The following is a 26,238-nucleotide window of genomic DNA, read 5'->3' on the forward strand; positions in this document are numbered from 1 at the left end:
CTCTCCACTTTCATTTTATAAGGTCTACAGCTAGGGGCGTAGTGGAACTGCGTCCTTAGCACGCACGAGGCCCTGGGTGCAATCACACACACACACACACACACACACACACACACACACACACACACAGAGCAATGTCAGGGTTAGCTGATGTCTGTGAGTCAACACAATCTTACATTTGCTCAGCAACCGGTGTGTTCTTGTGCGGATTGAACCTAGGTAACTCTCCTCTCTCTCTCCTCCCTCCCTCCCTCCCTCCCTCCCTCCCTCCCTCCCTCCCTCCCTCTCTCTCTCTCTCTCTCTCTCTCTCTCTCTCTCTCTCTCTCTCTCTCTCTCGGCTTCTCTTTTGTTTTTTGAGGCAGAGTCTCCCTAAGTTTCTACGTTGCCCAAGCGTCCTCCTAACTCAGCCTTTTGACAGGCTTCTGCCACCATGCCTGGCTTTGTATGTTTATTTTATTCCATGGCCCAAGCAACCTTGGGAAACAACTGGATCACAAATTAGTTTCCTTATTTTAAATATTAGGAAACCGAATCTTCTAGTGCCCAAAATCAAGCAGCTATTAAGTAACAGGAACTAAAGCCCAGTTATTTTTTCGCAACTTTCTTTTCATGTATTGCCTTTTCATGTATTGCACCTACGTAAGAAGTATGCTCCAGCTATACAAAAAGGATATTTAGAGAGGAAACTACAGTCTCAGTGGTCAAGTAATTTCAGTTGAGCAAGCAAATACTTTTATTTGAAATTTGTTTCCCCCAGTAGCACAGTAGAATTCTTGGCACATGGCAGCAATGAATGTTTTTTGGTTACCTATCAAAATGCAAACATGGGTGTTGTGCAGAGTGCCAGATAAAGGCAAGTAAAAAGTGTGAGAGAAAAAATAATGAAAATAGCTTAACCAATTACTACTCAGGTCTGGGATTTGAGTTTATTTTACTGATAGGTAATAAATTAGTCTCTTGCTGTTTCATGGGTGCTGTAAAAGACACAAGATTCCTGGTTCAGAGGCAAAGGACTACTAGTCACAGCACAGGAAGCAACTCATGCATTAGCACATTTGTGTCAGTTCCTCTTGCCTGCCAGGTACCATGTGAATGAAATAAAGGTCTCAGGTGAATGTTATTTAGTGGATTTACATCACAGCTAGAGAACACTGAGCATGGGGAAGCTGCCATTTTATGGGAAGCAGTAAGAAAACCTGTTCTGTATCCTGGACGGAGACATTATTTCATCTCTCAGGGTTGCTTACTACAAACACAACCCACACCCCTGAGAAAAGACATTGGTAAAAAGCAGTCAAGATGGGGTGCATTCTTGGCACACCCTGGAAGATGAGACGCATGAGGGGCCATCTCTCTCAACATGACTATTGGCCAAACTCTATTCTAAGCACTTTACCTCTGTTATCTCATTAAATCCTTACAACCCTATAATGTCCCCTATTTTATAGATGAATAAGGATGCATAGTGAAGTCACAGCTAATAAACAAGGAATCCAGGAGAAGCATGGGTCTGATGACTTGTAAAATCCACAAGCAACCCCCTAAAAAAAGTTATTGACTGTGTTAGCCTTCTCCAGAATTGCTGGAGGGCAGGGGAGATGGACCTAGTAAAAAAAAATTAGGAGAGCTCACAAGATGTGAGATGAGGATTCAAAGTCATTATAATTAGAACATTAAAATGAGTGTGACCTTATTTTACAACCAACCTAATGAAGAAGGATCTTGATTAGTTACACAAATATGAAAATAATAAAGTTGGAATAAGAGTTTTGCTCCAAAATTATAATGAAATTTGGTTTGGACCTGAATCATTGGGTTTAACTGGGATGTGAAGGGACTTAGCCTACTAAATCAGGTGTCAGGCAAAGGAAAAGGAAGGGAACCGTCATTAAAAGAGCTAGCTTTTTCATTTAGTTACTTAATAAAAATATACCGAATGCCTGTTTTGTTCTAGGATTTGTAACTGGCTGGTGATGCAGAGGTGAATAAATAGCTACAAACTCCCACGGGCAATAGCACAGAGCCAAACTTGGCAGTTCCCCTTCTAGGAGCTCCTTCTACTGTTACACTTGCACACATGTAAAAGGACATTTTTGTGAAGTTACATTCAGTGAAGTCATTTTTTATTTTTTTAAAAAAGATTGGAAACAACCTAGTAGTCATAGGTTAAATTATGATCCATCCACAGTGGAAAACGGAATCACTGTAAACAGAGCATGAGGAAACTCTTCGTGCGCTGATGCAGAATAATCTCGTGGAGACCGAACATGGTTAAGTGAAACAAGGTACAGCACAGGCTATGGAACAGAATAGCATCAGAGTATAAAAGAGGAACCTTATATGTGTTTATATTGTTAGAAGTATACACACCAAATTGGTAACGCTGGTGGCCACTGAGAAGGGAGACTGGTCTGCTGGGCTGGGGAGAGTTTGGAGGTAGATTTTTCACTTTATTCTGTTTGTTACTGTTTTCTAACCACTAAATTTTCAGCTAGATGAATGTTTTACCTATTGAAAAAAATATGTACATAAAATACCCAAGAAGGATCAAACTGGAAGAAAAAGTAGTAGGATCACCAAAATTACAAAATAAAATGAAACACCATTACTGTGCTCAAGAACTCAGTCTAGCAGGAGAGACAGCAAAAGACAAAATAATTACGACACAGTGTAATGATGGTGGTGACAGAGGCCTGCAAGCACCCAGGGTGAGGAGTTAGGGAAGCTGTTTTGTGAAATGGGAGAGCTGAGCTGAGTTATCCACAAGAGGAGTCGTCGAGGCAGAGGCAGGGCATTTCTGACAAGGAGAATGGCATGTGCAGAGATTTGAAAGGGCCCAGTGTGGTCTGAGGCCATCCAGTCAGCAGGATGGGCACGGAGAGAACAGGGCAGAAAGTGGGTGGGGCAGGTGGGCAAGAGTCACCTGGAGTGTAGTGTCCAGGAGTTTGGATTTCATTTCTAAGAATTTAGGAGCCTCTGAAAGCTTTTAGACAGAACAGCTGTATTATGGGGTCTGTGCTTCAGCAAGTTCATTCTGCAGGATGTGTGGAGAATGAATTGAGATAGGAAGATCAGCTAAGAAGCAATAGCGGTGATTCAGGTAAGAATGAATGGGACTCAAATTAGGGCAGTAGCTGTGGGAATACAAGGAGGGGATACACAGGAGGGGAAGATGGTGACCACCGGGACCACCCTCGAGTTCGAGGGTAAGGGAGGCAGGGAGGATGTAAGGGTCCCCAAGACGGGGTATGAAAAGGAAGAAGTTTGCAGGAAGACAATGAGCTTAGCTTGGGACCTGTAGTTATTTGGGGCTTGCAGAAGATTCCGGAATCCTTTAGGGATTTGTTGGATGCTGAGTCTAGGGATGGGGAAGCGGTCTGGGCCACAGGGATTTGGGAGCCTTGCCCTGGGCAGGGGCAGATGAAAGTCCAAGGTAGAGCGTGGAGTGGAATGACAGGGACACCCAGGCCAAACCCAGGCACTCCCCCCACCCAGTCCCATTCAGGAGACACCAAGAGGAAGGCGATTCTGTAAACGATTAAGAGGAGTCAGAACGGGGACCCAGGGAGTCTTACGAGGGCTTGGTTTGGATTTTGACACAAGGTGTTGCTGTGCCGCCCAGGCCCAAGGGGTCCTCCCTCTTCACCCCCAGGTCACTGGGACTTCGGCCTGCACCGCTGCGCCCATCCAGGTCTCGGCACACAGTGGAGCCGCCCGCCCTCGGAAACAGCACCCAGACGGGCGAGCAGAGCGCTTCCCATCCAGAGCTGGTTTGTTGTCAGTGGAAGTATTGTTGAGAAACTAGGCTCAAATAACAAGCAGGCCGCAATCACGCTGCTAGTTAATAGCAAAACTGGTCTTTGAACCCAGATGTTCTGACCCCAAGGCCAGGACACTTTCTTCACTATCACGCTTCCTTGTGGTTAAATAAGAAAGAATCCCTCCTGCTCTGCTCGGTCTGCAGGGTCAGTAGCTTTCCATGGCCTTCCTGAGTAGGAATTCCTGCTTAGGTGAGAACCAAGCGTCTTCACTTGCGCTCGCTGGTCCTCCAGGTCCCTCCTTTCTGTTTCCTCTTTGCAGGTCTGCAGCCCTCGCTGTGCCCTCCATCCACCTCCTCGAGGACTCCACTTCGCTCTGCCAGTTTGAGGCAAGTACACCTGTAGGTGCCCCCCTGTGAGTCATGCTCTTATGCAATCCCCTCCTTCAGGGCAAACGGAAACCAGAGCGAGCTTCTAGGCAATAAAATACGGCAAAGGCGGTGATGTGTCACTCCCGTGACTCTGTCACCTCACGGGACACTGCACTCCTTCCCGGCTGACCAGAAAGGAGTGCTGGGCATGGTAGCACGTGTCTGTAAGTCCAGTACTCGGGAGGCTGAGGCAGGAGAATCACAAGTTTGAGGCCAGCCTGGGCAACTTAAGACACCATTTACAGAAAAAAGAAAGAAAGAAAGAAAAAAAATTAAATTAAATAAAAATAAAAAAGAAATGGAGGGAGGAGGAGAAGAAAGGCACCCCAGCCAGGACCTTGACTCCTGGTATTAACCAAAACTCTGAGATTCTGAATGCATATTTTAAGCTGCTGAATTGTAGTGATTGGTTATGCAGCAATAACTAATGAAACTCCTATTGTACCACTCAGTTTAGACCACAATATCATAACACCAAGTTTAGCTTTACTTCTCCAATCTGAACATAAGCTTCTTGAGAACAAAGAACAGGCCACAGGTGACCTGTCCTGCCATTCTACACTCGGACTCTGTGGGTCAGAAGCTCAAACAGGACGCAGGAGAGATGGCTTGTGTGTGCTCGTGAGGCCCGGAGCTTCCCTTGGAAGACTCACAGGCTAAGGGTGACTGGATGGCTGGGGCCTGGCCACATCTTGAAATGTGAGGAGTTGGTGGGCTCGTCACGTGGCTTCTTAGCGTCCTCTAGGACCAACAGGAATGTCCAGAGAGAATAAAGCACCTGTATGACCCCCGCTTGCCAGTCAGAAAGCATCACTTCTGCCATATTGTTTAGTCACAAGGTTCTGCCCAGCTCCCTGCAGAGGAGAGGACATAAACACCACTGCTGGATGACAGGGGAGTCAGTGCTGCATCATAATTGGAGCATGTGGGATGGGGTGAGCTGGTGGGCATGGCTGGGAAATATGATTGGCCACACTGGGATTTTTCATAGATTTAAAACAAATGCGACAGGAATCAAGGTCTTAAGGTCTGATCCAGAGAACTCAGGGCTACTTCTCTTCTCTCCACTTCTCTTTGTCTCTCAGCAAAAATACCCATATTTTTCTCAGCCTCTGTGTAGTTTCCCAGAGGACTCTGGTCTTTCTTTGGGTTATGTGCCCCTCCTTGGATTGGTTATCTGAGCAGATATGATTATCCCACCCTGGATCACATGCCTGGGGCACAGGCCTAGAGGCAGGCTCGCTTGGGAAACTGTAGACAGCGCAGTTTACCACACGTTTAACTTCAGCGACCATTTACGTCAGAGGAATGGCATCAGAAAGCAGGACAAGGTGCTGTAAGAGCCAGCCCTTGTCTTGACAATGGGAAACCCAGAAAATCGCAGAGAATGGTGTGTGGAAAAGTGAGAGAACCACATGGTATGAAGACCACCAGGTGAAGAACTTTGAAGTGCTACAACCAGAAAGTGCTGACGGAGAGCCAACATGATTCCTTCCACACAGAGCTGAGAAGTAATACAATAGGTCGGGTCTCCCCATAATAAAACAAAACAAATAAACAGGAAACCAGTGGGGTTTCTGAGTTGTGGTCATCATCTGATGGAAAAGAATGTGAGACTTGGGTCATCTGCATGTTCCTGTTTAGTTTTAACCCTGTCATTAAGAAGCTTTTGGGCCAGGGATTTAGCCCAGTGGTTTCGCCGCCTGCTGCGCAAGTGCAAGGACCTGAGTTCAATCTCCAGTATCAAAAAAAAAAAAGAAGCTTTTGACTACAGGTACAGAAAATTCAAAGTGGTTTCAACAATAAGGAAATGTGTAACCTCAAATAAGTAGTAAGATTCCGTTAGGTGAGGAGTCCCAGACTCAGTTAATTCAGCATCTCGTTCACATAGAGGATCCAGGTTCCTTCCATCTCTTCCTTGTGCCATCTCCCGTGTATCATCCAGGCCACTTGGCTAACTCCCCTCATGGTGCCAAGATGGCTGCTGAGCTCTAGCTGTCACCCATACATGATCTCAATACTGAGAAACAGAAAATAGGAAGCTTCTCGTGCCTACTTGTAGATAAACCCTTCATAGTAACCTTGCATCACCTGCTAATCTTGTCAACCAGTTACTGGCAAAGGAGCCAAAAGTCCCATGATTGACTTAAACTAATCAAGACTTACTTGTGGGGCTGAGACTAGACTTGTCCTTGTGTGTGTTCCCTGCCAGTGAATACCAGAAGAAAATTGGGGCTCTGCAAAAACAAAGAAAGGCGGAAACAAAGAGGGATAGGGCAGGATGGATTGGACAAGCACGAAATTTACCAAGTGCATTTCTCTTCCACTTAGTTGTTGCAGCTCTAGAGATGATGGTATCTACTTCATCTACACATAGATGACATAAGATTTTACAGGACATTTATCAAAATAGTTTAATTAAAACACTGAGGCACATGCTATAATGTGGATGGACCTTGAAGATACAATGATAAATAAAATAAGCCAGTCACAGAAAGGCAAATATTACATGAGGTTCGCCAAGTAGATGTTATGATTTGTTTGATGGTGGTCTCAAGAGCTCATGTGCTCATAGGCAGGGCTTCTGGAAGGTGACTGGACCGTGGGGCACTACAGCTAAGGCACTGCTGGGAGGCAGGGTCTGGTCAGAAGCTTCAGTCACTGGGGGCGTGAGCAGGAAGGGTGCATCTCCCTCCCGGCTCCTCCTCCTCTCTGCTTCCTGGCCCCCATGAGGTGACCAGGTTTCCTCCACCAGACCCTTCCACTGTGTCTGCCTGCCTTGAGCCCACCAACTGAGGACTGAAAACGTGAGCTGAGATAAAGCTGAAAGATGAAAGGTTCCAGAGATGGAGGGTGGTCACGGTGGTTATATGGCAATGTATATATTTTGGTTTTGTTTTTTGGTACTGGGGATCCAACTCCGGTCCTTGCACTTTCGAGCCAGACAGCGGAACCACTGAGCTAAATCCCCGGCTCTTACAACAATGTAAATGTACTTGATGCCACTCCATTGTATGCTTTTAAAATGGTAAGTTATTTTATGTATAGCTTACTGCAATAAAAATATGTTAAAACAGGGCCGGGGATTTAGCTCCATGGTCCTGCCACCTGCCTCGCAAGCTCAAGGTCCCAAGTTAGATCCCCGGTACCAAAAAAAAAAAGTTAAAACAGCAAAACTGTTTAAGATCTACAGCAGCAAAATTGTGCTCATCTTGAAAAGATAAATGTAAGTTCTTGGCTTTCTCTAATCACCATTATCTTGAACTTCTGCCTATTTATTTTAGGTGATAGCCACTTCCTAGCCTTGGGTTATCACCTCCATCCTCCCCTTCCCTCTTTCCTCAGATCCACTGTTTGCTCTTTTCTTTGTTTTGAGGCAGGGTCTCACTACATGGTCCAGGCTGGCCTTGAACTCCTGAGCTCAATCGAACCTCCTGGCTCAGCTTCCCAAGCACTATAACTCACAGGTGCACGTCACCATGTGAGTATCCACAGTTGTTTTGACTCAAGTGCAATTTAAGAAACACCAGGCATGGTGGTGCATGCTTATAATCCCAGCACTCGGGAGGCTGAGGCAGGAGGATCACTGTGAGTTTGAGGCCAGCCTAGGCTACACAGTGAGTTCAAGGCCAGCCCGAACTACTTGAGATCCTCTCAAAAAAAGTTTCCTTTGTGCACAGAATGGCGTCCTGTGCTTCCTCTTACCTTTGCCCTTGAAGGCTACCTGTTCCTTTTCTCCTTTGTCTTCAGGTCCTAGTTCATCCAAGCTGGGATCCCCACGGAGAACCATGGGGACAGGAGGGGAGAGGAAGGCTCAGAGATAGAAGCACACACCAAGCACCCATGGGCATCAGCAGCCCTCACAACCCTTAAGTACTGACAACACATAGGAATGGTTATGGCCCCTCAGGCATCTGCAAACAAGGCGGAGCTGTGAGGAGTTGGGTGGACACTGGGCAGCAGGGAGGGCCAGGCCACTCCACCGCACATGCAGTGCTCAGAGCTGAGAAGAGCCCATCGCATCCCACCACCCAAACTTGCACTCGGAGGCCATCTGCTCACACTTAACCTAATCACTCCAGACAGTTTTTCTGAAAAGCGTCATGAAGACCTTCAGCATGAAGCACCCACCAGTGCCTTAAACTCCTGCCCCAGGGCTAAATCACACCATGAGAGCTTCTCTTCTTCTCCCAGCACACGCAAGGTCCTGAGTTGGATCCCTATGACCATCAAATCAAAATAGCTGGCCTCAGACGGTTTCCAGTGGCTCATCCTGCCCGGAGCACAGACACTAAATGTTAACATCCAGTTGTCTGCACTTAGCTCCTGGTGCCAGGTGACTGCCCCAGGGCTCCCTCTGGGAGTGATTGTCTTTTCTTCAATGATGCCAGTCAACCACCTGGCAAAACATCATGCTGGTGACAGGAAAGGGAATTCACTTCATTCCTCCAGCATGGATGGAGGACCCACGACCGAACACCAGACCTGGGCCAGAGCCTGCGGCGTGGAGCTGAGTAATCAACCCCTGCCCACTGGGGATTCTCAGGTCTGGGGGGAGAGGCAGACATGAAAACAAACACGTCCTGTACAGTGCCATTAGTCTTGTACCAGCCGCCTCGGGAGCCCAGAGTAACGAACACCATCTGGGGGGTTCCCAGGGGACTCAGGGAAGGCCTTACTGCACGGGTGCCTCTGAGCGGAGGTCTGCAAGGATGACTGAAAGCTTCCAAGCAGGATAAGACAAGGGAAAGAATTAATTCTCCTCAGAAGGAACCACCTGTGGAAAAGCAGAGAGGTGAAGAAGGACACGGCGTGTCTCAGAAACAAACGGCAAGGTAGCAGAGGTCCAGACAGGAGCCCAAGCAAGTAAAGTGGGCAACTTCACCCCAGCCATCGCCCCTCAGAGCTCTAGCTCCACAGCTCCTGTGTAAGCAGTGTTATCTTTCTATGTAGAGATCATGTCTGTTGTGTGGGTGTTCCAGGTCCACGATTATAAGGTACTGATACAAACTGTCATCTCAAGGAATCCAAGTCTTATGTTTGAAAAAGCCACTGGAAGGGTCATCTGAATCTTTAAGCAGTTGTGATACTCTGAAATGTGATTGCTGACTGGAACTGTGAAGAACCTGATACTTGACAGAGGGGGAACCAGGCCTCAGAGAAGTGAAGGGGCCACCCACCCTCAACATGGCGGGATAAGCCACACCCAGCTCTCCATACCAACCATGCCAAACTTCCTTTCCTTCCTTTTTCCCCTTCAGGTGCCCGGGCCAGTGTTCTTCACTCAATGGACACACAATAATTCTGGTTATTTTATCCTCTCCAGAAAAAAATAAAAATAAAAATTAGTCATAGGGCTTGACTGAACTTTCTAGAAACTTCCAGAACCAATTCTTTCCCATGTAAGCACTTGCTACGCATAGGCAAAATGAATTGAAGCTTCTCAGAGAACTCCAGGATAAGTTGGTCTCATATTCACAAGCCTTATGCACAAGCCTTATAAGTGAGTTTGTAAAATCATCTTCCACCCTATCAAAAATTTTACCAGCCTGTAAAATGCTCCCAGATCTCTGCCTCTGGTGATATGAGCTGTATGCCACCTAAACTAGGACAGAGATATGTTTTCAATTTTTGATAAAATATTTACTTTCCTAGAATCCAATTTCTTTTTAGGCCTGACCTTTATCTTTCCGGTGCCAGACCTAATTTGCAAAACTACTCCTTCATCTCCCTCACCTGGCTGACTGCCCTTTGTTCAAAAGCCGAATTTGAGATTTACAGTAGGAAAACTCCAGAGACCCAGAGAGCTCTGAGGAGACAGGCAACTCCTCTTCCTACCGGGACTGGGAGGGCCATCGGCCCAGGTGCTCGTACACCTGCTGCTCTCTAGCGGTTGCAACCTGGGAGTGCAGGAGTGCTTCCGCTTGGCCAAAGAAAAATATCCTCTTGTTTTCAGGTTAACTGGTTGACTAAGAGTGCTCAGAAAACTTCATCTTCTTCTCTCAAAGACTCCTGTAGTTGTAGAGTTGAGCTGAAAGAGACCGTAATCCAACCAGGAGTGGTGGTGCACGTCTGTAATCCTGGCATTCTGGGAGGCTGACGCAGGAGGATCGAAAGTTTGAGTCCAGCCAGCAAGACCCTGTTTCAAAATAAAAAATAAAGAGGGGTTGAGGGTAGTAGCTCAGTGCCAAGGGAAAAAAGAAAGAGAAGCCTCAATCCAACCTCTACCTTGTTTGTGTTTTTTTTTTTAAAGAAACAGCCCGAGGATCAGAGCATAGGTCTTTTACCTGAACATACACCAAAATTAGGGAAATTAGGAATGAAGCCCTCCTCTCACTAGAAGCCAGGGCAGGGAGAGGCGGTGTCCGCTTCAACTGTAGGAAGATGCAGTGACGCTTGGGAGTTGTGGGCCTGGGAGAGCCAAGGAAGCAACAAGCCTAGTTCTGTTTTTTTAATTGGATGTTTTCTAAGATTTCTTTTTGCAGTGCTAGTATATGGTTGTCTGCTTGTCTCTTGGCATGCAAATACCTGGTGGTGCTACTAGACTGCTTGCAACTTGAGGGCAGAGTCTCTTTTTCCTCTTTTGGTCCTCAAAACCTGTACCTTTGACATAGTGAATGCTCAATAGCATTTATTCACAACAATGAACATATTTGCTGGGCATGGTGGTTCACATGTGTAATCCCAGCACTCAGCGGGGCTGAGGCAGGACGATTGCTGGGAGTTCGAGGCCAGCCTGAACTGCAGAGTGAGACCCTGTCACAAAGCCCAGTAATTAACAAGCTACATATGATCCTTGTCTGTGGCTTTGAGTGGACCACAGCTGTAACTATGAGCCAACCTTACACATGGGATCCAGGACCTGACTGCCTGCGACCTGTAACTGGGTCTCACTTCCCACCTGTGTGGCTTCAGACAAGGGGCTGGCCCTGTGTCTCAACATCCTCATCTGTAAAATGGCATTAAATGGCAATGCCTGGCACACTGTTTGAGCTCAGTAAGTATTCTAAGTAGACATTATTATCTTTGTTTTACAAATGGATAAATTAAAACTTAAAGTGTTTGCATAGCTTTTCCAAACCAACATGGCCAGTAAGCAATTATAAGCCATATCCAAAGCCCATGCTAACTCTTTAAACTCTGTGCTACATTATTGTCCTATTGTTTTTGGTTTTAGTTTTTCTTTTTTGCAGTAAATGGGATTGAATCCAAGACCTCACAAATGCCAGGCAAGTGCTCTACCATTGAGCTATGTCCCCAGCCCTTCCCTTGTTGTCAGAGGATCAAGAGCAGGAACAAGTGAGTGAATGTGAGAGATTCCTTATTGTATGGCAGTGCTAATAAATAGTTGTCATTTGATTTCCATGAAGAAAATATTGATACTCAGGATCTGCCTCTTCCTCATTCCCTGGACCAACTAAGACAGAAGATGGAAACAATTTTTGAAAAGAAACAGAGGTGCTGCATTCACCCGGAGAATACAGGTTTCTTCTAAACGAATATGCACTGCTTGTGTGGTATCTATTTTGTGCAGATTAGAGAGATACTTATCTTTACAAATTTGCAGTCTAGTGAGGGGAAACATACAAAGTCTGGTTATAATGCAAGCTAATATACCATTGCCTCCTACAACGGGGTAGTACTGATTATTTGTGCTGAGTTCCAAGAGGGAGCACAGCACAGGTTTGAGAACTCTGGGGAAGCTTCAAGGAAGAGAACTCAGGCTATCTTGAAAAATGAGTGACTTTCTTTTTTTCTGGTACCAGGGATTGAACTCAGGTCTTTGCGCTTGCCAGGCAGGCGTGGTGCCACTGAGCACTGTTCCTGGTGCATCTTCATAGCAGCCATTTGTAGTGAACACCCAACGCCCCAGAGTGGCTGCCTCCTCACCCAGGACCTGGCCTTGCTCCTCTACCGCGGGACATGCATTGCTTGGAATTTCATGTGGTCATCTCAAGAACCACAGAGAACTTGTTGGTCAGCGAGAAGTGAAAAGAAACTGGGTCTTGGGTGAGACCCCTGTGGCTGCCTGATGAAGCCTCAGCTAATAATCACTATGTACTACAAACAGGTACTAGTAAAAATGTTTAGGGCCGGGGATCTAGCTCAGTGGCACCACTCCTGCCTCGCAAGCACAAGGTCCTGGGTTCGATCCCTGGTACCAAAAAAAAAAAAATTTTTTTAAAAAGATAACATATGACTTATCAAATAGAAGTTGTCATTGTTGAACAATATAATACAGAATGATTCTCTAGTGAATAAATCATCCCTGTCATGTGATGGTGAACATGTGCTCTCCAGTGATCAGCCTCTCTGTTCTCATGAGTGCAACTCCAGGGCATCTAGGCTTTGCCTTTCTTGGTCAGAAGGAAGTACACTACAAACCGAGTCTTCAGTTAGCCTCGGCTACAATATTCATTGCTTCTTCTTGCCTGTTGGGCTGACCTATGGTCAAATAAATCAAGAAGAAAAAAGTTTAAGGGTTAAAAAGAAGAAAACTTTTTTTTTTTCTTGGTACCGGGGATCAAACTCTGGTCCTTGGGTAGCAGGCGGCGAAATCACTGAGCTAAATCTGCGGCCCCAAGAAAACATTTTTTTAAACAAATGAATGCCATTATGATCTACTCAGCAATGGCTAACAGAATCAAATAAAAACAATGAGCCTTAAAAAAATCTAAATGTGTCTTTTCTGATTTAATATTCAATTGTATTTTCCTCTAGTTTTTCTACAGTTGTAATATTTAATTAATTTACCTAGAATTTATTTAGGCACCTTGTTTAAGGTTAGAGTTCTTTTTGCAATTTTTCTTTTTTTTCTTTTTTTGTTTTGTCTTTTGGTACCGGGGATCAAACTCGGGACCTTGAGGTTGCTAGGCAGGCAGCGGAACCACTGAGCTAAATCCCCAGCCTAAGTTTTTTTTTTTTTGGTACTGGGGATCGAACTCCGGTCCTTGCGCTTGTGAGGCAGGTGCTGGAACCACTGAGCTAAATCCCTGGCCCGATATTTCAATACATATATGATATAGTATATGATAAAATCAAGATAATTAGCAGAATTTTCACCAAAAATTTAACCAACTGTTCAAATACATTTCCCCCCACTGAGTTGTAATGTTCTTTTATTCTTTTTAAATGCTTGTATAAAATTTGGTCTATTTCTGTCTAACTAGTCTGTTAAATTGATATATAAACTACATAATGTTTTACTGTTTGCCAAGAGTAATACTCTTCCCAATTAAGCTCTGCCTTTCAATTTTTCCTTTGCCTTTTTCTGTTTATTCCTCCAGATGAATTTTAAAATAATTACATCCAATTCTAAACAGATTCTATTGAATTACAGTGCAGTTTACTGTAATGATGCAAAAGCTCAGAATGACATCTTCACAATTTTAAGTTTCTAATCCAGAGAAATTTTTCTTCAAATTTTCCCATGTTTTTCAAGAAAATTTGGTCAATTTTTTCAGAGATCATCAACATCTTAAATAAAGGTTTATCTCAAAGTAAAGGTTATTCCTAGGTGTTTTCTCTTTGTCCTATCTTACACTGTCTTCTACGGGGTATGGCCGTATGGCCATACGTAGAGAAACTTGCTACTTGAAGAGACAGTGCACTCTAATGGTCCACTCTGTCCTCTGTCTCTTAGCTGGCTCCCTGCACTGAGCCCAGGAGCAAAACTGCTCTCCTCCTAAAAGACAGCCTTCCATCTCTCTGGAGACCAGAAGGTTTTGAGTCAGCCCTCTTTTGTCCTGGCCAAATAGCCTCAACTGATAGGGTGAAAACAGTATTTGAAGAAGATTCAAATACCTGTGATAAGGGTGGATTTGAGGCAGGTAAGAGATAAGCAAGGCCTGACTTCAGTGGTAATCCTGGCTTTAAGAGATGGGCTAAGGCGAGACTGAATATGGAAAAGGGTACATCTGAAAGACATTCCAAAAGAGGAACAGGGCACATTGACAAACAATATAATTGGAAAAAGGCATGGAAAGAGGAGTCAAAAATGGCTTGAAAATATCAAGTCTGAATCACAGAAGGGCAATGATTCTGCCAAGAGGAAGTAGGAGAGATTGAAAAGGAGAGGGAGACAGCCCGGAAGGAAGTCAGTTTGGACTTTCTGACCCTGAGATTAGAAGATAGTCAAGGGCCGGGGCTTTAGCTCAGTGGTGCAGTCGCCTGCCTTGAAAGCATAAGGTCCTAAGTTCGATTCCTGGTACCAAAAAAAAAAAGAAGAAGAAGATAGCCAAAGGAAAGAGGTCTGTTGTATAGACCAGTGTTCTTCAAAATATTCCCCGGAATGGGGCCAGGGATTTAGCTCAGTGGTTCCACCACCTGCCTTGCAAGTGCAAGGTCCCGAGTTTGATCCCCGGTACCAAAAAAAAAAAAAAAAAATTCCCCCAACTGAGAAATATATTTTGCACATCAGGTCAGTGAAAACACAGATACAAACTAAAAGACACAAAAGAGATGTAAGGGCCACAAATTCCTGCGGACATAGGCAAGTGTGGGCTTGGAGCCCTTGTGGGAGGGAGGAAGGGCTGGGTGTGTAAGCAGCACCAGACTGATAGATTCAGTCATGAGGACTAACCAGTCCCTTTCCCTCAGCTGTCAGAGGTTCTGTGGTCTAAGACTTGGCAGCCAACTCCTTCCGGAAGTTAATTATCCTGCCACCATCTACCTTCAGTTTCAAATCCCAGAGGACTCCAGGGAAGAGAGATGGCAGCAGAAAAGCTGCACACACTTCAGCAAAGTAAGTCCCAGTCTAAAACAGAGCACCTGAGCTAGAAACTGTTCACCTTAAAGAAACATCTCTTTCATCCTCTGGCAGGCTGAGAATTTTCCTCAGAAACAAGGGATGAGAGAATATTTAGGTCTCCAGCTTGGAAGTTTCAAGGCCACGGTGCTTAGAACTGGGGCAGGACAGATAGGAAACAATTACTCCTTGCAAAGCTGGAGTTCTAAATTGAAGCGTGGAAAAGAGGCCAAGGGCCCCAGGCAAACATCTGCTGTTGGGTCAGAGCCCACACAAGCTCAGGCCCCAGCTCAGCAGCCCAGCATGGAAGAATGAGGGAGCTCAGGAGATTATTAGGGGCCCCCCAGAAACAGCCACACACAGTGGTGCCTGGCTGGTTAGGAAGGGGAGCCACTTTTCCAACCCAAAGGATATTCTTCTCAGTCAAATTAAGTTGTTTTAATCTGAGTCATGTTGAGCCATCTTTCCAAAGTGGGAATATTTCACACTGGGACATTCTGTAGCGAGAAGTACTTTTCACAGAGATTAAAGAAAAGCCAGTCAATTTTTGGACTTAGAAATTTAGCTTCAAAAAGTTCCAATGCAACCCAGTATAATGGTACAGACCTGTAATCCCAGCACCCTGGGAAGGCTTAGGCAGGAGGAGTCCAAGTTCCAGCTCAGGCTGGGCAACTTAGTGACTTAGCAAGACCTTGTCTCAAAATTTAAAAAAAGAAAAAGGGGAAAATGGGGGGGTGGGGTGTTGGGGGATGTAGCTCAGTGTAAAACCCCTGGCTTTGATCCCCAGTACTGAAAAAACCCCACAGAACTTCCCGAGCTGGATGTGATGGCACACACCTGTGATCCCAGCATTTGGGAGGCTGAGGCAGGAAGATTGTCATGAGTTTGAGGCCAGCCTAGATTACATAGTGAATTCAAGGACAGCCTGAACTCCATGGCAAGATCCAGTGTCAAAAAAAAAAAAAAAAAGTTCCAATGCACCATTTGGTTGAAATACAATGTCATAGTCAGGCTTTTTTTCTGTTCAGGTGAAGGAAAAATGAAGAGGTTGAAGACGGGGCCGCCATTGGGGCAGCAGGGACACTCACACTCATTTTCCCACGCTGGGGCTGATGCTCCGGGTTTATAGGAGGCTGACGATGCCGGCTGCAAGTCTGGGCAGCTCTTAAGAGAAACAGGCCCTCGTGGCAAAGGCCAGACAGGCAGACTCAATCCTAGCACTCAGTGGGCAGCACGGAGGAGTTGGTTTTTAAAAAATCACAAAACACAGGCCACAGAAGCCGGGGCAGCTCTCTCAGGCCCTGAGCACTCGCTCTGTAGTTCTCCCCCGTCTCTAATGGAGAAGACCGCAAGGTAACTCGACTTTCTCCCCATGAGTCCTCCTGATCCCCCGTGGCAAGGCCCTGCTCCTTCTGGCAGCAGCGTAACTAAACGGAAGTAGACACCAGGGGCACTTTCTGTCCCTGGAATATCTTAGAGCCCTGCTTCCGGTCTCCTGGGTGTCTCCAGACTCCATTATCTCCAGTCCAGATCTCTGTCCCTCCCATGGAGCCCAGGAGGCCAGGGTGAGCCTCCCTTTCCTGCAGGGTGGCACACTCCCTGTGAGCTCCTCCAGGCAGGCTGGTCTTCCTGGCACCTCAGCCAACCCTGCCCTGCTGCCACACTGTTAATATTCTAAAACAAGCACAGTCTAGATCTACCCAGGCCACAAGACTGCCAGGGAAGGAAGAGAAGCACAGCTGCTAGAAGACAAGTCCAGGTCCATACAAGATTTCCGATGCACTGGAGGGGAGGTGTCTATGTAGTTCAAACTGGCCCTGAACTCACTATGTAGCCCAGGCTGGCTGATCCCCCTGCCTCAGCCTCCCAAATGCTGGGACCACAGGCGTGTGTTGCCATGCCCAGCTCTGATACATTTTGTAGCCTATAGTGTGAATTAGCTGGGAGGCAGAAAGGGAAGAAAAGTAGAGGAAAAGTTCCACTGTCCATTGTGGGAGAAACAGGAACCAGAAAGGCAACAGGGCCCGGGGATGGGGGGTTGTGTTTCTGGCCTCTTCAGCCCAGAGAAGACTTGTGTCAATTCAGCTCTGTTCTGTTTGGCCCTGCAGTCAACTGTGAAAGAAAGGAAAAGAATCCCTGGACTAATTGTGCAAAGGCCAGAGATAGGCAGAAATGAAACCCTTGAAGAGCTGCAGTCGGCATTTCCAGACCACCTTTCCTTTCTGCAGAGCATGAGAAGCTGCTCCTCTTCCTCCCTGCGGAGCGGCATGGCACTATCACGTCATCCATGGACCTCCGCCTTTGACCCGCTCTTTGCCAAACGAGGAGGACAGTGACCAAGCCGAGGGACCCACCAGATCACTGCCTCAGACAGGGTCAAAGCCAGCCAGGGGCTGCCTCCTACGAGGACGGCTTCTAACAGCACCGTCCTATTGTAGTGTTTGGGGTGTCTGGACATGAGGACACCCATTTTCAAGAGGGACTGAAGTTATGTTCCTTCTCCCTCCCCAAAAAGTGAAAGAAAACCAGACCAGGAGGTCAGAGACATATTAGCATAATTTAATGTATTAAATTCACCATACAAAGAAGATGCCACAGAAACAAAATACAAGAACTTGAAGGGACACGGAGATGATCTAGCCAACACTTTCATTTCACAAACGAGAGGACTGCCTGAAGTCCCAGGACTCTTATGCACAAAGCCAGAAGGGGAGCTCTGTCCTGACTCATGGAAACAGACTGACGGCTTCCAGTTGTCGCCCAAGTGGAGCCCAAGACTTAACTCACATTCACCTCTGCTTCTTACAGCACCACACTCGGATGTTTGTGTACTTCTTAAGGCTGTAGGAAAGTCCTAAAGAAACACGAGGAGCTGAAGGCTACTCAAAGCCACAATAAAGACCAATCACGGATCCAAGTACAGTGGCACACACCTGTAATCCTAGCTCCCAGAGAGGCTGAGGAAGGAGAGTCAAGAGTTCAAGGCCAGCCTGGACAATATAGCAGGATGCTATTTCAAAAAAATAAAAATAAAATAAAATAAAGAGACCAACTATGGAGCAGAGGGATTCAAGGGTTTAGGAGAACACACCCTCTCCCTATAAAGGGTCCTGATCACTGTGTTCCCCAAACAACACACACCCAGAACCCAACACCTCAAGGAAAGTGCCCTTGCCTTCCTGGGGTGCAGGGTCTGGCGGAAGAAGGGAAGCGAAGCGGTTGGGAGAGAGCAGATCTATCACTATGTCATCTAATAGAAAAGGGGATGTTTTTCCCCAGTTTCAAGCAAATCCATCTACCACAAGAAAAGACTATAGAGCTCTGGTATGAAATCGATTATGAGATGTAAGCAAAAACACCAATAACTTAGCAAAATAAATACAACGAAAGTTTTGCTGGGAATGATATACTCACTAAAAACACAGTTCTTACACTCTGGGTCGGGGAGACTAAGGTGCGCCTTGCGGGACACATTAGGGGAACCCCTAGGAGACTGTGGGAATTTTCACAGCAGAGAGAAGTCACACGTAACTGTCCACAGCCCCAGAGAATCGGTCTGGTAAAAGCTACACCAGGCACACACTCCCCTGTCCTGGAAGGACAAGGCTCTGAGTCGGCTTGGTGTCCTGGCTCTGGCCAGGCCTGGCCAGGTCGCCCCACTGTCTGTCAGCACGGCCGAGGGGAGGGGGCTGCTGAGAGCCGAGCTATGTTTGCAGAAGGAACTCCACACCCAGGACACACTCCAACCACTTTGGACATCCGCTACCTCTCGGGCTGAGACAAATCTTGACACTTCTCCCGACCAGATGGGGACCTGGCTTCTGGGACAGCTGGATTCCAGTAGACAATAGAAGGAAGGCTCTGCTACAGAGAAAATATAACTATGGGAAGAAGACATTGCCCCATCCTGCTGGCAGGATACCCTCTCCCGAAGGGCTGCAGTGTCCAGAGGAGGTGCTCATGCTGCATCTGCCCAGGAAACAGAGGACAGGAGCGAGGGGCCTGGAGGACACAGGTGCCCCAGCCCCAGGTGCAGTCAGGGAACAATCCAGAAGTCAGTCAGTTAACATCCTGCAGTGATGGGCTTTTCACAGGCGGGAGGTGGCAGCACCAGCAGCGTCTATGTCCTTGTCCATCTCCTCACACTCAGGTCTCCACCACTCGGATGAGAGGCATGGGCCTGGGGCTGGGGGGCTTGGATATCCTGACGCTGAAAGCAAAATAGAAACACTGAGGCTTGTTGGCGCCCACACTTCAGGAAGCCTCCCGCTCGCTCCCTTTGCCTCCCTAACCCCACAGTTCAGGGCAGGCTGATCTCTAGAGTTCCAAGGCTTTGAAACAGGAACATTGTGTAACATCTAAGAGAAGATCTGGGGGTGACCCAGTTGTCTAGTGGCGGGGGAGGGGAAAAGGGGGACAGCTGAACATCCGAGAAGCAGGAGTAGCTGTGAGTCTAGAGTTTTTTGAGTTTGGGCCCTTTTGGGAATCTACTGGGGGGAAAAAAAGACCTTTTCTAGAAATATTGATATTGCACATATCTATTTATAGCATGAAAATATTACAAATAAATTCTGCATGCAATTGCAGAGGGCTCATATACTACATGGTCCAGGTCCGTTCCTGGCTTTAAATAGGCTAGAAAATGGTTCCAGTGGGAAAGGGGTCAGATCAGAGACTCACGGAGGAAAGCTGGATCTCAAAGAGCCTTGTCCTTGCCGTCCCACTAAAGGTTCTGCTCAGCTCTGGCCCTCCTTTCCTCCTTCCTGCTGGACCCTCTCTATACATGAGTGCTCACCTGCCCAGGTTCTCTGTCTTGGCCTGCGTCTGAGTGCTGAAGTTGCCATGACGGATCTGTTTCTCTATCAGGTGTTCCATCCGGTCGTGCATCTCCAAATTCTGTCACAGACCATGGGGTCACATTTATTTAGCTCATCTGGCCTCTCCGCCTCTATGTTTATGCCACATACCACTCCCTAGGTGCTTTCTAGCCTCATCCTCATCACTACAGACTGCTCTCTTCTAACTCTATGCAACATGATCATTTCCCGTATCGCTTCTATATGGATTTTTGTACACAGTTTCTTATTGGCATTGAGATATCCATTTGCCTTCATTGCTATGTTACCCATTAAATACCGCCCTTTGTTTTTTTGGAGTATCTGGACTAAACCCAGGGCTACCTCCCCAGCCCTTGCTTTATATTTTTAGTTTGAGACAGGGTCTTGCTAAATTGCTAAAATGCTAAGTCTGTGATCCTCCTGCCTCAGCGTACTGGAGTGCTGAGATTACAGGCATGCACCACCAAGCCCAGCTTGTGTTGTGTTTTTTTCTTAGTGTATTTTATATCTAGCTCTAGACTACATACTCTCTAAAGACAAACAACCCTGTCTGCCCCACTACAGGGATCATCGCACAGGGGCTGCAAAGTGATCTTCAGGCAGACAAGGGACAGGAAGGGCTCTGTGGCAAAGAGGAACCCTCGCCATGGGAAGGACTCCAAGTACAAAAAGCCTCTTCCTTCCAAACCTGGCTCCATTGTCAGCTCCCCTGCAAAGCCTGGAGGTTCTGAATGTGGCACAGCAGGTAGGCTGCACTCATGAAAATGTTTCCTAAACCCAACTATCCATTGAGCACCTGCCTAAGCAGCAGCTAGGCAGGCCCAAGGCGCCCTCCTTCACCTCCCTCCCTACATCCAGTCTTCTCCTGCAGAGCCCCGTCCCCTGCCAGGCAGCCCGGCACACACACCTCTGCCTCCAGGTAGGCGACCTTCTCCTTGAGCTCCTGGATGGTGGCGTCCTTGGTCTGGATCACAGCCTTCGAATTCTGGAGCTACAAAGACAGAGGAGACGCGGGAGCTCACTTCTCAATGCCTCACTACAGACACTCACTGAACTTAACCCTCCCACTGCAGGAGCCGGCAGGGATGGAAGGCCAGGCTCTGCATCCTTCACAGGACTCTTTTAGCCAGTCTGGGAGTTTTATCAGACAGTGTTAAACTCTCCGTGATCCCAGGGTGGGGCAGGGGAGTATGAGGAGAGCATCACTCTGGTAACCCAAAACACACAGTGGATGCTTCAAAATCCATTCCACAGGTTCTGAGAAATGGAAATTACACATTCCTTTAAGAAACATTTACTGAAGCTGGGCATGGTGGTGCACGTCTATAATCCCAGCACTCTGGGAGGCTGGGGAAAAAGAATTACAAGTTCAAACCCAGCCTGGGCAATTTAGCAACTTAGTGAGACCTAATCTCAAAATAAAACCAGTTTTAAAAGGGTCAGGGATGTAGCTCAGTGCTAAGGCCCTGGGTTCAATCCCTAGTACTCAAAAAAAAAAAAAGTATTTACTTATTTAATGCTTACGATATGGAAGGTTTATTCAAAATATGTACTGGCAAAACTGACACAAATGGAGCTAATATTAAGGATTAGGGGGGCCGGGGATTTAGCTCAGTGGTTCCGCTGCCTGCCTCCCAAGCTCAAGGGGTACCAAAAAAAAAAAGAATTGAGGGGGGGCGGTTCCTCAGTTCTGCAAATTGATGCATCCTAAATGTGTGACCCTGAAGTTTAGGTAGCGCAGGCCGGAAAATTTGCTACGAGGCAAAAAGACTGAAATCTACACACAGATAATTGAGTCTATTATGATTCAGTTATTCATTTACCAGCACTCTTCAGGGTGTGTGGGAAATAAACCTTTTTCTTCTGTTCTTATTAGAAAGCAGAAGCCTAAGCTGGATGTGGTGGCGCACACCCATGATCCCAGCACTTGGGAGGCTGAGGCAGGAGGATTGCAGTGAGTTTGAGGCCAGCCTCGGTTACTTAGCAGGAGAGTTCAAGGTCAGCCTGAACTGAATAGCAAGACCCTGTCTCAAAAGAAAGAAAGAAAGAAAAAAAAAAAAAACAGAAGCCAAATAGTCAAAAAGTAGAGGAAAGACAGATGAAAAACAAATCCCCACAACCCCAACCCTAGTAATCGGAAGCGATACATGTTTTATGGGAAACATGACTGGAAGCTACGCTGCCTAGGAGAACAAATAAGTAAGTGCGCAGACTTTGGGTCACCGCCTGGGGCAGGCACACAGCTGGCGCTCACCTGCTCTATCATCTGCCGGACTTTCCGCTGCTGGCTCTTGAGCATGTCGTCCAGGTGATGGATCTTCTCACGAAGCCCCGCCACCTCCTTCTCCAGGGCAGCAGCCCTGGGGGTAAAGACCAGAAGGCTGGAGCAAAGGCAGAAGACCCCTTCTCCACCTAGTCCCAGGAGAGCCTTGACTCAGGAGGGTCCCCCAAGTGTGACGGCCTCCACCTGAGCCCCAGCAGTGTGCCCTAGGGAGGAGGTGGGGGACCCTGAGAGCGACACACTGGAGCACCAGCAGTTATCCCCCCATCCAGACGAGATCAGCACAGCATGAGGGATAAGCCCCTTCCGAAAGGCTGCAAGTGGAAGTCACTCTGGTAAATCTAAGGGTAAAGCTGGAAAAATTGGTAGGCGTCGAGGCAGTTTTTGCATCAGGCCAGGAAAACTCAGTATCACTGCTGTCAGAAAGTCAGCTGCTTCACATGTAATGAGCTTCTGTTACTGGGAAGATGCAAGTAGGAACTGGGATTGTTATATCCCAAATCATCAAGCTGTTGGCAGGGATTTTATAATATGAGGGGAATAAGATCCTTAAAGCCTCTTCACACAATTCTGTTTCTAAGATTCCTGGTCCCTAAATCACTGTTGCTTCCTTTGCATTCTAAGCAAACTGAGCCAAGATCGCCAATAGAAAATATGTATTTTCTGACATAGGTCCTGGCATAGAGTTCCTAAAACTCTTGTAAATTCCTAAGCATAGGAGTGATAGAGGCATGTTTTGCTGTAATGTTTCATCTTGGAGTACAATTTCTGGCAAGCACTTCCATTACAACAAGTTCCTAAAGCTGAGAAGGTGGTGGTGGGAACTCCCACATTTGTAGCCAACTGAGAGAAAAGTGTGGGCACCCTGGGAACCACCAACTGCAGCTGGCATCTAGAGGGGGGCAAGGATCTCTAGGCGTGATGATGGGTTGTCTGAATGCTGAGGAGGTGGACAGGGTCCATAGCTGGCCCCAGGATGGGATAACAGCTGGAAAGCACAAGGTATGATGAGAGGATTGGCAATTTCAGCCCCATCCTGACTCTGGGAGGGAGATGGAGCTGGGGGTCGGCAACTGGGTCAATCACCAATGGCCAATGATTTAATTCAATCATGGCTACATAATGAAACGGCCACTAAAAATCCTAAACACAGCAAACCCTTGACTTACGAACTCAATTCGTTGTAACTCAAGCTGGTCAGGCTCCTGTACACAGCCTTCAAAGTCTCTCTCCTGTGTAATTTTAGGCCACACTTTCTTCCAGGCAGATCTCAGGGTCCTTAGAGAGACACTGGCCCAGGATTTCTCAGTTAACCCCACACAGGAGAGGATGCTGTAATGTTCCTTCCAGAACTCTTTAAGGGTTAAATCTGTACCTGAGACCATCTGGAAGCACAAGCGGCTGGCATTTGGGTCGTAACTCAAGACTGCTCATAAGTTAAAAACTAAAATTCCAGTCATAACCCCAGTTGTTCCTATGTCAGGCTGGTCATAACTTGAGGGTCCACTCTAAGGGGTTCAGACAGCTCCTCAGTTGGTGGACACAGCCATGAGCTACGAGGAAGGCACAGCCCAACTTCCCGGAGACAGCAGCTCCTGCACCCTTCTGGGCCTTGTCCTATACCCCTCTTCATCTGCCTGTCCATTTGTATCCCCTACAATAAAGGAGAAGCCGTAAAGTGTTTCCTGAGCTCTGTGAGCCATTACAGCAATTTATCAAACCTGAGGAAGCAATCATGGGATCCCCAATTTGTAGCCATGCAGGAGAAAAGTGTGGGTACCCTTGGGTCCACTAATTGACTCTGGCATCTAAACTGGGGGCGCTCTTATGGGACTGAACCTTCAATTTCTGGAGACTGCACCCACTCTAGGCAGTTAGTCTCGGAACTGAAGGAAATAGTGGGACACCTAGCGCGAGTCAGGGAACCGGAGAATTGCTTGGTGTGAAACCTACATGCCTGGTGTCACAAGTGCTGCGAGGAAAGGGACAGTCTTCCTTCAGGCAGGGCACTTAGGGAGCGTCCAGGGGTCAGACCCAAGAGCTGGTGTGCCCATCACTGCTCAGCTCTGCCTGAGGACGCCGACGAGGGCCTCCCGGAGAGGGAGGGTGGCACTTGGGGTCAGGTGAGGGTTAGGGTTAGGGTTAGGGTTAGCACATTCCGAGCCATGCCACATACGTCCTAAACTTCAAACACTCTAAATTCCCACTCTCAGCTCTCCGGTGTCCTACTTCTCAGTCTCTTTTTATTTAGGAAATCAGCCTTGAGGATGCAGAGCTATCAGCTGCCAGCCCCAGCCTCAGCTGGGATTATCTCATCCTTTCTGTTTCTCTTGTTCCTCCTCCTTCTCTCTCTCCCACGACCACCTCCAACAGAGAGAGGGAGTACTGAACACAGTCAGCCCTCAGCACCCAAGGGGAACTGGTTCCCGGCCCCCCTCCCCCACCAGGAATGCTCAAGTCCTTACAGAAATGGTGTGCTTGCATACAGCCTGTATATGTCCTCCCATATACTCTAAAACATCCCTAGATTACTTATAATACCTAAAACAATGTAAACACTGTACGATATAAACAGTTATATTGCACTGTTTAGGAAACAATGACCAAAAATAAAAATTTTGATATGTTTCAGTACAGATGCTTTTTGGGGGGTTGAGGGGTACTGGGAATTGAACCCAAAGCTTTTGCACTCAGCTGCATCCCCAGACTTTTTATTTTGAGATGAAGTATCATTAAATTAAGTTCCCTGGGCTGGGCTTGAATTTTTGATCCTCCTGCCTTAGCCTCCCAGAGTGCTGGGATTACAGGCATGCATCACCATGCCCAGACAAATGCAGTTTTTTTCTCCCCCCAGGACATTTTCAATCTCTGGTTGGTTGGATCTGCAGATGTGGAATCCACAGAGACAGAAGGCCAACTGTAACTTAAAAGTAATTCTGACACAAAGTCAAATAAGAAAGGAGGCTATAATAAAATGCCTGCATTTTCCATGACAGGAAGGCCAAATCTAGGTTGCTCTAAAGAGGAGAAAATATCCCCCAAAGCCTGTAGATTTCTGATTGCATCTGTCAATTTTAGAATTCTTTAGTCACACCTTCAGGTAAAGTTTACTGAACCAAAACAATGTCCAGCTTATAAAATGCTGACAATAGAATTAACTTACTATTTGAGATCTTGTTTTGCCAATGGCATAAAGAATTTCCACGTTCCTGAAGCCCCTCAAGGCAAAGTCTTTACTCTGTAGGTTTCACTGGTCTGGAGCCCCTGGTCCTGCTCTGCTCAGAGGGAAGTTGTAAGGTAGGAAGAGCTTGGTGACCCTCTAAATGCTACTGCAGAGAGGGGCTCGGCGTGTACCTGGGCCATAACAGGAAGTTCTCATGAAGCTGCTCACTCTCTTTCATCAGCTCAACTGGAAAGGAAGCTCCTTGCCCCTCGAGGAGCTTGCAGTGGGTTTCTGCTTTAAGGGACGGACACCATGGGGTGACACACCCTGTGGAATCAGCAGGTGCTTTACCCGATTTTCGTTGACCTGGGCTCTAAAACCATAAAACGTTTTCTGAGGGTTGTGGCCCCATGGAAAAACGAGCTCCCAGCAGGCAGAAGACAGCTTGGGTGGGGACCCACCCTAGCCAGCCTGTTGTGAGTCACGGCTGGAGATCCGACGTCAGCATCAACTTTCTCCCCAGGCCTGGCTGCCGTGGGAGCTACAGGCTGCACAGCGCACCCTGTCCTCCCTGCACCCTAACTTCAGCTTGAACAAAGGCCCTTACTTTTCTTGCTGGGCTTGGCAGTCAGCGCTCTTGCTCCGGAGTTCCTCCAGGGCCACGTCCCCCTCTCTGACTTTTGTCAGTAAGGCCTGATGCTCCTGGGGGACAGAGGACAGGACACCAAGTGTGAGCAGACAGCGAGAGCTTCTGTGTGGGGGGTGAGACGGGCACTAGGGCTGGAGCTTGGCCCCTACCAGGCCTGGGACAGCTGCCAAAGGGTGGCCAGCTGAGCTGGTTTGATGGGGCGCCCTCCCCTGTTGGGATAACCCTTCCCACCCTCAGCATACAGAAACTTCCCAGCCTCACCCAGCTGCCAGGAGCAGAGCGGAGTGAGAGCCTGGCCTGGTGTTATGCAAGCTCCCTGCCAGCTCAGCAGCCAGGCCCAGGGAAACCGGGCAGAGTAGCTTCTCCGGACA

The 26,238-nt window shown here is 47.3% G+C and overlaps 1 protein-coding gene and 1 long non-coding RNA gene across 17 annotated transcripts in view; one reads left to right on the plus strand and one right to left on the minus strand.

The window, feature by feature from the left end:
- Window positions 1-291: 291 nt before the first annotated feature.
- On the plus strand, window positions 292-20,807 carry LOC110351025 (uncharacterized). 4 transcript variants are annotated; one of them, XR_002398046.2, is made up of 4 exons: window positions 292-12,260; window positions 14,789-14,933; window positions 20,339-20,519; window positions 20,633-20,807. It is a non-coding gene; the product is annotated as an uncharacterized LOC110351025 (long non-coding RNA). The 4 variants fall into 4 exon arrangements; XR_015448118.1 differs by having other exon boundaries at window positions 292-4,147; window positions 7,940-14,933; XR_015448119.1 differs by having other exon boundaries at window positions 292-3,100; window positions 3,653-14,933.
- Tuft1 (tuftelin 1) overlaps window positions 17,475-26,238 on the minus strand; it is a 36,986-nt gene continuing 28,222 nt past the window's right edge. For 12 of the 13 annotated variants that reach the window (XM_087203329.1, XM_087203332.1, XM_087203328.1 and 9 more), the window contains 5 exons: window positions 25,826-25,920; window positions 22,029-22,134; window positions 20,682-20,765; window positions 19,732-19,832; window positions 17,475-19,146 (listed from right to left, as the gene is read on the minus strand). In XM_087203329.1, coding sequence (XP_087059455.1) covers window positions 19,083-19,146; window positions 19,732-19,832; window positions 20,682-20,765; window positions 22,029-22,134; window positions 25,826-25,920 — 450 coding nt within the window. In that variant the 3' untranslated portion in view covers window positions 17,475-19,082. Of the gene's footprint in view, window positions 19,147-19,731; window positions 19,833-20,681; window positions 20,766-22,028; window positions 22,135-24,637; window positions 25,592-25,825; window positions 25,921-26,238 lie in introns of those variants that run through there. The other variant, XM_087203336.1, reaches the window with a different exon arrangement.

Source organism: Heterocephalus glaber, unplaced genomic scaffold (genome assembly GCF_053883595.1).
Source record: "Heterocephalus glaber isolate CG9 unplaced genomic scaffold, H.glaber_assembly_v1.0 deba00001795, whole genome shotgun sequence".
Taxonomy (NCBI): Eukaryota; Metazoa; Chordata; class Mammalia; order Rodentia; family Bathyergidae; genus Heterocephalus; species Heterocephalus glaber.